Consider the following 12,900-nt stretch of genomic DNA (forward strand, 5'->3'; position numbering starts at 1 on the left):
TGGGGTTTATCAAGGATCAGAGCGGTTTCGACGCGTACCATCGGCGCGGACAGATCGTTCAGCATCACGCTGTTCGAGCATTGATAGCTATGTCATCTCAGAACCATTTGATCTAGACAGTGGCCCAGCAGGTGTTCCCTACACCAAGGAAGGGAGGGTTGGTAGCGGAAGGAAGATGCCGCCTGCTCAAGGTGCAGGTCGACCCATGGCTTGGGAAGGCGCCGAGATCTCGGTGACTGAGCCTAATCTTATGGCTAATGCTCTCAGGACTGTGAAACAAGGACAAAATATGCCACTGAATAATCCCCTTTGGCAAGTGTCTTCTAAACCGCTTAACAGATGACCACAGGGCTTGATATAAAATCAGATTTCTATTTCTATTTAATTTTGAATAATATTTCACATAAAATGTACACTATTGAATTATGTTGATTTGTGAAGTAAGATTTTCAAAACGTGTCATGAAGTACTTCAACAATTTGTGTAATACTGTCAAGTTGTTAGTGTCAGCTGTAAGTACCTTGCGCAAATTTTACTTTGTTGTGTTTACTTTCACTTCCAAGTGTGATTTTATCTCGTACACTGACGTTATAAAGTTCCCATATCATGTATGATATACAACGAGATTGCTCATTATGTCGTTGTTTCACCAGAATACTTTGCTTGTTTGGTAAAAGAATTCAGATTACTCCCTTCGTGTTAAGAAATTACCTTTTCCCTAAAAGTTTGATTATCTTAATTTTATATTTCTGATAAATTAATCAATTAAAACGATTTTTTTTTATTGAGTCATCACATTCTCAAATATATTACTTTATAAAATCATTTCAATTAATCAATAATCAAATAATTGAAAATGACGTTTACTTCAAGTTCAAGAACACTCCAAATAACATTTCTGGTAATAGTTTTACTTAAAGATAAAGTTGAGTTCTGGTAAAAAAAAGAAAATTAATTCTCACAGAATCAAACGAAACTTACACTGAATGTTCAAGATTACAAATAAATGACATGTGCCAAACAATTTTGGAAGAAAATGTATACTGGCTGAGTAATGAGCATAAGAAGACAAGGAAATCAAGGTAGTACCAGCCCCGACACCATGAGTGTTGTCCCATATATAGCTTTCTGTGTAAGTGCTTGTTACTTTACCAAGACTCGGTCAAATTTATTATGATTTTGATGAATCCAGAACCTTGCAGTCCACACCAATACTTACATGCTACATGATCAACTGTTTCTGATCCTTTCCACACCTTTTCTTTCACAATGCAATCGCATTACCAGTACTAAAGTTTATCTTTAATATACGAAGACAGCAAACTTACACGTATATGTCATTGTTTAGAGCACTAGTTCATTTTATTTTTTCTTTTACATGGTCAATTTTGTTCAATACATAGTTTTGTTCAGGACTGATCGATGCGGTTGTATCTCGTATAATTGTTTATTGAATGGAAACGACTTAAGAAGGTGGAGCCTGAATATTGTCTTGCCAAATTTATAATCAAACATTTGTAACCATGACTTCTTGAATCATCGTTTTTATACACAATCTACTTCATTATCTGAAATTATTACAAGAACTTAAAACTATTCGTGTTACATTCTCCTTCAATCTGTCAGCACAAAAGTCTGATCAATGCTAGTAAAAACATACACATACTAATTTCCACGTGAAACAATACTGTAGCATACCTGTAAAGTGAATACTTATTTAATTTGATATCTAATCCAACTGATGAGATTGTCATCTTGATTATATTTGTGTGAATTTGTTGTGTTCATCATAAGATCGTGAGGATATACATTATTTACAGACATTTTTGTAGTATGAAATCGGTAATTCCACATAGACCTATAAGGCTAAGATATATAACATACTATTTTGTGATATTGAAAAAAACACATTCAAACACATTTGCTTATGAAAGCAAAAATGAATTCTCCCATATTATGCGCAAAAATAATAGTTTTCTAGTGATGAGATAGACTTTGAAGTTCATTTTGTTTTCTCTTAATATGTAAGGTGAAAATGTATTCCAATTATATTGTTAATGTCCTCTGTGATGTACATTGCAGAGAGCATGAATGGACTCGTGTATTGTAAATTATTTTAGCAGCTGATTAATTATAATGAATTTAGAAAGTCATGCAGAATTTTGTGTTTTTTACATACAATTTATCCAACTTTGTAAGGTAAGGGTTATTAGAACAAAAACGGTTCTAAAATACATTTGTTCATGTACTCATAATAATCCTTTGCATATAGTACACGCAGGGCTTAAATTGTTAAGTAGATAATGAAAGAGTTGAAAACATTAAACGACATGCGACAAAACAATGGATTACTTGATAATAACATGAAATCAAAATGATTGAAGTGTAATTAAATATTGCAAGGATATGTCAGTACTGAGGATAATGTTTCGCCATATTTCTTATTTATTTATAAAATTAATGTTATCGTGGCAACAAATGTTATTGTGATGAATGCTTATCTACGACCATCGTACCGATTTATATGTCCATGACAAACGTTAAATTCTCCTGAAAGATTAGATACAAACTGCACGAACAACGTTACATTTACACTAAGTTTTATGAACATTGTGTATACAAACATGATATTTGATGATAGGTATTCTATAAATGGAAATGAGTCTCAAGAAGATTATATGGAGACAGTCATATAGCTGCCAAACCTTAAGTATTTTATTGCCCGACTGAATGAAATGTTATCTGATTGTACATCACTGTACTGTACTAATATTAATGAGCTCGTTATAAAAAGAGCACAAATTTGTTTTGTCTAGTATTCAGGGCACCTGTGTCATCCTGCGGTAATCATATCTATATAAAAAAAAAGTCTTTATTTACGGTCGTCATTGATGTTTGAACATTATGTATGGATGAATGAGATAATGTATTTTTGCAAACGGAAGAGAAAGCTACCGAAATGGTAAATATGAAGAAAAAACAACACTGTTTAAGCATGTTTTTATTTCATTAGTGTTTGAATGTTCCTTTGTTATTAAATCTAATGGGTCGATTTAATAAGTTTTCAAGTTATCATGACTCGTTCCATTATATTGTGTAATGTTCTCGTGGGACATGCCTTATACAGTAATGAGAAATCATGAATTTCTTGTGAGTCATAAAGAATCGGCCAAATATTTGAAGAAAAAGAAAAAAAGAAAACAGAAAAAAAATCCCCAAACATCTTAGATATATTTTAAGTTCTGACGTATAATAAGCGACATAAATTTGTATGGTTAATAACGAAATTGCCCGATCTTGAGATGACTGTGTCTGTTAATGTCATAGATATGTTATAGATGTGTCGTACAATGTTGATGATTTGTCAGTATGTGTGATTTCTTGTGGATGATGGTCAAATATATAATGCTAATATCAAAGGATGATTAACGGGCATTTTATCTAGTGATGTAAGATATAGTGTCCAGCACTGGTCATCATTGTAATCGCATTGTGTAAGAAACTGTAGCTAGAAGTTATTCTGAATGGTTGATCATAAATCAAATGAAAAGAATCATTAAGTATGAGATGTTGGCATCATCGAATTACAAATTTATACCACATCATTTTTAAAATCCCAAACCTTGAAATGTTTTAATACAAAACAAGCATGTGGCATACAAAATTAGTCTTGAGTTGTGAAACTGTTCAAGTCAGATATCAAGTCTTAGATCATTACAAGAACAGTAACTATGATCATGAAAATATATTTAATCTTCACCACAACCAACCTCTTTAAGAATGTAATTCATCCATTTGCATCGACCATGTTAACGCATAGATGCATAGAATAGTCCAAAGCCACAACTCGCTCCTTTCACATGCCATACCACCCGATTCCATTAAGCATCTATTCAAGATAACAAACAAGAGAGGGATGAATTATTTAGTAGGGTTGCGTGTAACAAGGAACGTCCCTACGTTTGGGATAAAATGGGAACAATTGTGAATATTGATTGCATTCTTGTGTGTTTCTTTCAATCGATTTTAAACGTAAATATACATTAAGAAAGAGACTCCCCTTCTCGTCACTAAGGAGTTTATTACCCGGGGAGGGGAGGGGGGTGGTCACGTGAGCTTCATGGTGGTGTAATAACAGTAAAACCTGTATTTGTATGGTCACCTGCATACAAAGACCACCGTATAGCGTCACTTCGTCAAGGGCGGATCCAGGCGGAGGGGGGGGGGGGGGGGGGGGGCTAACCATCACGCACCTCTTGAGGTTACATGGTAAACATCGAGATCAATGGAAAGAGTGACCCCATTATTATGGCACCTGCGGATTATTCAGACCCCATCAAAGCACATTGAAATGGGTCCATTAACCTTAATTTCCTTCACTTTTTAGTTTTTTACCATTTATTTCATTTGTTGTGCTCTGCTTTATTTATTTGTCAGAGATTCTCAGAATTTTGCTACCCCTGACCCCTACCAGAGAAAGGTGGATCCGAAACTGATGGTTCTCATTTTTAGCCACTGCGTTTGGGATTTCCATTCTCATACCTGGGTCTTGTTTCATAAAACGTTTTATCTATAACAAATGCTACATTTCTATGACAAATTTGCTCTCAGCCAATCAGATGCCAGGATTTCAGTAGCTTATAACAGTAGCTTGTAACTTGTTATTGATATCGAGTTTTATGAAACAGGGTCCTGATTCGTATTTAATAAATACTGATGGTGATGCCTGGTGATGATGATGAAGAAGAAGATGAAGATGAAGACGCATTGCCATATTTCTGTGCGGCAGTTTATTTCGATATAAACAAATAAAACATCTTCACATATCTATGTTTAAATCATTAGCAATCTCCAAAAAATAGTGCAAATTGATGAAGTAGAAAAGACAAGTGCATGATCAAAATGGTAAATATTAAATCTTATAAATATTCGGCATATGAAAAATGTAATATATAATCTTTTTTGTATCATGTATTTACATCATAAAATCTAAACATTTTATTTCAAAGTGGCAAAGCTATAAGGAATTGGTGGTGTACATGTAATAGTGCTATCATTATTATTGTTCAGATTACTTATTTTTTTCTCCTCACTTCTATCCCCCTCTAATGAGCGTAATTTGGGATGTTGAGAAATTGTTTTCCCTAGATGGAGAAAGAGTTACCCATTACTACATTTTTTTCTTGATTTCAGTTTGACCGGCCCCTTTAAAACAATCCTCGTCGTGTCAACACTAATCGTTCATGTACAGGTGTAACATTATCTGTACATACTGAAAAGAAATGTACAACACTCCGATGAAGCATAATTCTTTCATTCAAGTTATAACGCGCGATAAAGAAGTATTTACATAAAACATATTTTTCATGAATAATATTTTGCCCCAAAATAAATAAACTTCAAAAGATCATCATATTAATGAATATACATAAATATATAAGTCCATCATCATTCGAAAACAAATAAATTAATTATGAACAAACAAAAACTGGTATTTATCACAATGTTTATCAACCTAAGTCAACTTTTGATAAAGAATCATGCTCCTTTGAATTTCCGACGTCTTCATTCAGTCAGTCAATTCTCCATTACTTGTACATACAATGATAATTCATGGACTAAAATAAACAATATCAACATGGGCCATAAATATACAATATAAGAAAGCCAAGTACACATAATCACTTGATCTTGTTGACAAGTTGCCTATACAAACCAAAATATTATTAATTATCCTTCAACTATTACATCAGACTCTCAACCTCCTTGTTTTCACTGTATTCATGGATATGCGTAAATGGCATCAGTAGAGAGGTATTTAGGAAAAAAAGGAAAATTGCGCCGTTATATCAATATTTCTTATATGATCCTACATTAATGTAGTGACTATTATTCACATCGAAATAGTCAGTAACGTTTTTTACGAGGTAGCTTCGTAAGATAGTGACTTCATCAAACGGTTTTAGAGTAAAGTAAATCGGCACTTTTGATTCCAAGCATGCATACCGACTAGTATTTTACGAGCAAAATTGATATCAATTGTCTACTTGGAAAGGCCTCTGTATGTAACCCTGTTTCCACACAATACAATATAATCAGAAGATATCTTGTTTTCGTCTTTGTCTTCTAAAAAGTTTGACAATATAGATTTATATTTTTGATGACTATAAAAATTGCAATTTACATCCATTTTTAAAAAGCATGAAGTCAAGTTAAAAATAAATGGATTACACCAGGTCTATGATTACATACATGATATACATTTACACAAAAACCCGGTAACAGTGATCTTGTATTAGCTAATCGGGAATAGGCACGAGTATACAATTTCTGTATGAACGTTATTTACAAGAACATGTCTTTCAAATATGGTTTCAAAGATTCCGAATTATAAAGATGATTTATATCGCGTTAACAGATGAAATAAATGGCACAGTTTGTTTTACAGAGTTGCGAGAACAAAATTGGTATAAGTAAACCAATAAGCATCAACGCCAGATAAATCGAACATAATGTCATCCGGATATTATAGCAAGATATGCCCCTAGAGGCCTAGAGTTTAGTCAAGTCTGATTGTGCGTTGGCTTTGTTGATCGTCTCCGCTGCCATGACGTCACTTGACCCCTCCTGCCGATTTCCTGATGACCCCTCACCAGACGACGATGACCCTGCCTCGTGGGTGCCATGTCGGGCAATATTCCAGTCCGAGGCTTCGAGGGCGTGGTTGTCATACTCGGTCATCGTTGGCTTGTGCATCTGAGTATGAAGAGATGGGACCTAAGACCAAAAAGACAGATAAATCAAAAACATAGGCGTAGCTGGGGGGGGGGGGGGCAAATGGGTGGGGGCAAATGGGTTGGGGCAATGGGGGTGTAAAAGGGTTCTCGTGTCCCATTCCTCGTAGCTACGCTAGCAGGATAATCGTTCTTGTAATCATTATCACCATTATTACCACCACCTCAGCCACCATCAGCATTATTATAATGAGAATTGTCGACATCTATATCATCTTCATCATCATTGTTCTCATCATCGTCGACCTGATCACCGCCATTACTATCATCATCTTTATATTTGCCATCATCATCAGCACCACCACCACCACCATTATCACCACATACATTATTTTTGTCTTTAGTGACGTTTGAGGTATTGGCGTCGGTGGGGCCGGCGCTGCTAATGGTGATATATCCCTTATCAAGGAGATCAGATTCAAGATGGTTAGAGCCTATCTGCACTAGTTTAACCAGGAGGGATTAGACCTCCCTGCATGGTCACTGTCAGGTGATTATCTCATCAAATTAGCTCTCAATTAACATAAGAAAAGGGGTACCATGGGAGACCAATGGTCACCGATTAGGCATTGTTTGCTATATAGAGGGCGCAAGTACTTACAAGTAGTTCAGTGGGGCTTTTAAGAGCCCTGGCTCAAGTTGGAAGGGCAGGAGGGGGCATACTATTGGCACAAACCTTGATCTTTCGATGTCCGCAGCTAAGCCTGAGGGAGTGTCCAAAGCACCAGATCCCGAAGCCTCTGAATAGAGACTGACGTCCAAACTCCTTACGACGTTTGATCTCCTCCTTAAATTCATCGATGTCACGATCGACCTGGACAATGAGAAGGAAGTCGAAAAGGACGTCGATAAAGATGACATTTACTTTTTACAGACTACCATAGTATCTTTGCTGATCTTAATATTCAAGTAATTTTGATTTTACAGGGCAAGTGAATAAAATTGATACTTCGGCACAGAGCTGGCGCAAAGGTAGAACCAAAACAAATTCCAATGAAGTACAAATACAATCATGACAATGGTACACCCAGTCAGTGGCGGATCCAGGGGAGGGGGGAGTTCGGAGGGCCTGCCCCCCCCCCCCTGGGTAAATAATGTGTATTTTTACATTTTTTTAACGTTAATTTGAACTTTTTTTACCCAATTACCCGTAGAGCCAGATACAGAAATTCTTTTATTCCAAATTCCATGCACATCTATAATGCACAAGTACCACGAAATTCTCAGCTTTAAGCGAAATAATAGCGATTATGATTATTTGTACTATTTCTCTACCCACCCAGAAAATAAACTTGTAGGGATTGGGTTGGAAAGTTTTCCACCTTATCACCTTTGTGGGTCAAAACATCCGTTGTTTAGCTCTGCTGCTGATTTTGTTGTATTTTTCTGTCATGCATTATAATCTGATTGGAAATTATGCCATCTCTCCTTCTCTATCTCTCCCCTTTCCCTTTGGACCCTTACCAACTCTCCCTATATTTCTCTCTTGTATCAGTCCTTCGAGCTTGAGCTCTCTTTTCCTTTCTCTTTCTGCTCGTATTTCGATTGTGATGCTGCTCCTATTCTACTTTCATATTCACATCTATATTCATACCTGAATTTATTCATGATGTGTTTCAAAATCGTATTTAAAATTCTTGCTATGTATAAGTCATATAACTGTCTTGTCATGTTTTGTGCTGAAAACCAGAGGACCGTACCTGCTCATAGACTTTTTCTTATATAGTCTTGACGCCCTTCTGGCTTTCAGCACACGACACCAATGGAAAACAAATTTCTGTATTATATTATGGACAATAAAATCTTGAATCTTGAATCTTGAATCTTGGAATCTTGAATCTTTTTTTGGAGATGCCCCCCCCCCCCCCTGGCGCCCAAGGGGGGAGGGGTGCAATTTTTCAAATTTTCGAGGACCAAAAAAACGATAGGACCGTCCTGTTTTAGTACTCTGTGGATTTTTCTGGGGTATGCTGGTGCTGTTTATGCCCGAAAATCAAATTTTCTAAATTCTTAAAAAAATTAAAACAATAATTTGTGGCATCCACAGTTGGTGTATTATATATCCATTTTATAGAATATTAATTTTGTAAATTAATTATTCTGCGTCATATAAAAACTACTAAGAGGCTACATCGCTGTCCGGGTTAGTCCAGATTCAGTCCGTTTATGTATTGTTTTTTTTTTGTACATATTTTGTATTGTTCAATCATCTACATGTATGTTCTCCTGCCTTACACGCAATCCCGTACAGATCGAGCGACCCTCGAAAATGGTGAGAAGACTGCCTACGGTTTAGCGTTGGGGCTGTTATACCAGGTAAAATCACCCAAATATTGTTAATTTCCTTTCCCCCTTCCACCCCACCTCTCACATTTCTGCTGGTTAAATCCAGTGAAAGAGAAATTCATTTGAATAATTGATCCTACCTCATCAATCTTGTGTCTGAGTTTGGTTTCCTCATCAACCTCCTCATCGTAGATCTCTTGGATGCTCCTCGTCTGTGAGTTCTGCCTCTGACCCCAGGTACCTCGAACTGCGTGAAACTAAATGGTAAGTACAGGAACAACAAGCAAAGTAAATGGTAAATCAATGAGGAGATTAGGGCCCCATTTCACAAAACTTCTCATCATTGACAAATGACAGTTGTTGTTATAAGCTAGTGAAATCCTTGCTTCTGATTGGTTATTAGCAGATTTGCCACTGATATTTGTCATTTGTCATTGCAAAAATGCTTTGTGGAACGGGTCCCAGATGAGGGCAATACTTAAAAAAGTTATAGCATGGCAAAATTAGAGCAGAGCAGAGTAAAGACGAAAATGAACAGAGATTGACAGGTACACGAATTATTTTAACTCGAATAAAGAGCGAAAAGAGAGTCTGTTCTCCCTCTCTGTGTACCACGAAGTGCATGAAACTTTAAGTGGGTTAGGATTAAAATAAAACATTAAACGGTATATTAATGATGAAGATAATATAGGGTTGAAATCATATATGTGCTGAGGAAAGAATATGATGATGAAACAAAAAGCATTTTGAGTGATTCTAGTCTAAGAGTTCTGTCTCTCTCCACCCAGGTGTTAAATGGGTACCCGGTAAGATGCGAAAGCCAATGTGGTATGCTTAGCAATTTCAGTCTAGAAGCTCTTGCTGGAATGCTCCCCAGGGAGTGGAGAAAGTGCATACATTGTGTGCGGGCAAGCCAGAATCCGATGACCGGGGTAATAATGTAAAGCGCTTAGAAACTCGGACATTGCCGATGTATTAAGCGCGATATAAGCAGAAATATTATTAGTATTATTACAAAAGCAAATTAAAATGATAAGCCATGAGAAGATCAGATGAGGACATTGTTAGTTTGTTACAAATAACTTATAGAATTAGAAAGAAAGAATCGCGCAAAAAAAAGGAAAGAAGAAAAATGAACGGGCAAGTAGACGAATAGTTTCATGTTGATACCGAGAGAAAAGGGAGAGTTTGTCACTGTCTCCAAGTATCACAAACTGGATGGAACTGAGAGGTACGGGAATATCAAGCAAAAATAAAACGCTAATATAAAATAAATATATATCAACGAGAAGATAAAAAGAGGGCATTGCTTTTAAAAAAAATGATCCTCTTGAACAAGTAAAACGGTACAAAAAGGAACCAGCGAACATTAGGAACGGAAGACAGATGGAAGCAAACGTAGCACTATTAAGGATGAGTAAAAAAAAAAACATAACTACGAACAGACATGAGCTCTCACCTTTGGTGCAAAGATGATAATAAGCACCAGAGTGACTCCGATCCATGCCATGGTAGCTACGGTAAGGTAGCCAATCTGAGGATTGTTGCCCAGGATGAATGCTAGAGGTGTACTGATCACACTGAATGTCACGGAGCAGTAGACAGCTATCCCGGATACGAAGGTATCATTCAGAGTGACGATCTTTACTGTACGTGTCTCGTAGGACAAAAAGGCACCTGTAAAAAAATTTAAAAAAAAACGTTAATTGGAATTGGCAATATTGTTCGGATTAGAGAAAATGGTGCTAAGGTAGTGACTTCAATGCTAGATAATCTGACAGTTTAGGCGAAAACGGACCATTATTAATGATAACAATTTGAGGAAAACTGATCTGATCGATTCTTTAATTCTCCCAACTGCATTATTATAATTTATTTAAATTAATTTAAGGTGAATGTTAATCGCCACAAAGCAATGAATCGGCTCTATATACTCCAAACATTTAAGTGTTGAAGGATTTTTAAAAGCCTGTCTTATGTCTTATGTTCATGGAAAAACGGTTGGGAGAATTCAAAAATGGTTAGGAGAATTAACTGTTAGATAGTGTCACGCAGTGACGCCTTCAAAGAAATCCATGAATATCTGTATGATTTGAGAATTTGTCAGGATTTAGTTTATGTTAGAGGGTAAGTACAGTAGAAGGAATATAGTAAGTAACATTTCATACAAACAAACTTCATCAACCTTCAACAATGTTACCGATTCTCTTTAAACAAAATAAGCAAACATACAAAGATAGATGACGTGTCATGGAATTTCAGATAAGAGTAAAAATGTAAAAGCGACCAAAATGAAATCGAAATTTCACGATAACTTTTATATGCAACTGAAATTAGAGCGATGGAATGGCTGTGAGTGAATATATGTCTTTACTTTTGGGACGATATGGCAGTTATCATCGAGCAAGATTTTCCTTTAAAGCTTATCAACACTAGTGTGGCTAGGAGGGATGAGACCACCCAGCCAGGTCACTGACAGGTGGCTAATTCTCATCTCCTCAGCTCTCAAATAAAATAAGAAATAGAGGATCATGGGGGACTAACAGGCACCGATTGGGGAAGTTTTCTATATAGAGGGAGCAAGTAGCTACAAGTAGGACAGTGGGGCTTTACACAATGTTCTACTTTACATGACCATAACATCATAAGAGTAAAATGACATCTTCTTTTTTTAAATCATATTAAGCGCTCTGTCATGGCAAACAATAACTCTTAATATTTTTTAAACATTATTATTATTATTTATTCATTTATTCATTTATTTATTTATTTATTTATTTATTTTCATTTTCATTTTCATTTTTTTTTTGGGGGGGGAGGGGGGTGGTTATGACTCTAATTGCTTCTTTATAGTATTTTTTCCTTAAAATAATCTTTTTTGTCATGATGGAGCTTTCTATGTGATGTTTATTACATCTGGTACCTTAATATTAAGTTTTACTTGGGTGAGGTGTCTGACTTTGTCTTCTTCATTTTAGTTGTTGGATGATTAGACTTTATAACTGACAATATCATTAAAATAATGGAAAACAGAAATTACCAAGGAGCAGAGCGAGGCCAAGGAAACCCATGAGTGTTCCTGTGAAATAGAGAGCTTCACCACGGAGACAATACTCAACCTCATAGCGGTACATGGTGTTCGTATCCTCATCATACTGGATAGAGAAGAGGAGAAGAGAGGGAGAGGGGAGGCGGGAGAAAAATAGACAGATGTAAAGAAAACATGACGAGAAAGAGAGATAAATAGACAGAGCAAAAGGGGAAAAGACAGAGAAAAGGGGGAAAAGAAGGAGATAGAGGAGGAAAAGAAGGATAGGGGAACAAAGAAGGAGAGAGAAAACACAAATAGAAAGAGATAAAAAGAAGGAAAAATAGAAGATATATATATTATATAAAGAGAGAGATAGGGAGGAGAGAGAGAGACAGAGAGAGAAAGAGATAGAGAGAACAAGAGCAAAATATAAGCAAACAAAATTTAGATCAAACGCTTTAAATTTATTTGATTATTATCTTTTTACTAGATGTAAATCAATGCACTTTTATTAATTACCATGGTTACTGTTGTTGCATCATTCTAGGCTTTCCAATATGAACAAGAGTATGAATGTAATGACAGAATCATTTCACAGGCCTTAATCATGCTTGTTATATTCATGGAGAGGCCATGAATATCATCAGAATATTATTTTGGACAAAAGGCATCTACACTGTCATGAATAATAGGGGCAGTTGCTCCTGCCCAATCCAATAAACAAATTAGGTTTAAATAATCAGATAATGTTCTCCTAGAATAGGTTACGTTGAGTCTCCATGGAAATGG

General features: G+C 35.9%; 1 protein-coding gene across 1 annotated transcript; it reads right to left on the bottom strand.

Moving 5' to 3' along the window:
• Window positions 1-6,509: 6,509 nt before the first annotated feature.
• Window positions 6,510-12,231, bottom strand: LOC105439795 (gamma-aminobutyric acid type B receptor subunit 1-like). The gene is made up of 5 exons (XM_030983051.1): window positions 12,121-12,231; window positions 10,540-10,757; window positions 9,221-9,337; window positions 7,471-7,608; window positions 6,510-6,777 (listed from the first exon to the last, which is right to left on the bottom strand). Exons 1-5 carry the CDS (start codon window positions 12,212-12,214, stop codon window positions 6,553-6,555), a joined length of 792 nt encoding a protein of 263 aa, XP_030838911.1. The 5' UTR covers window positions 12,215-12,231; the 3' UTR covers window positions 6,510-6,552.
• Window positions 12,232-12,900: the final 669 nt, after the last annotated feature.

Source organism: Strongylocentrotus purpuratus, unplaced genomic scaffold, assembly GCF_000002235.5.
Source record: "Strongylocentrotus purpuratus isolate Spur 01 unplaced genomic scaffold, Spur_5.0 spur5_scaffold_13, whole genome shotgun sequence".
Classification (NCBI taxonomy): domain Eukaryota; kingdom Metazoa; phylum Echinodermata; class Echinoidea; order Camarodonta; family Strongylocentrotidae; genus Strongylocentrotus; species Strongylocentrotus purpuratus.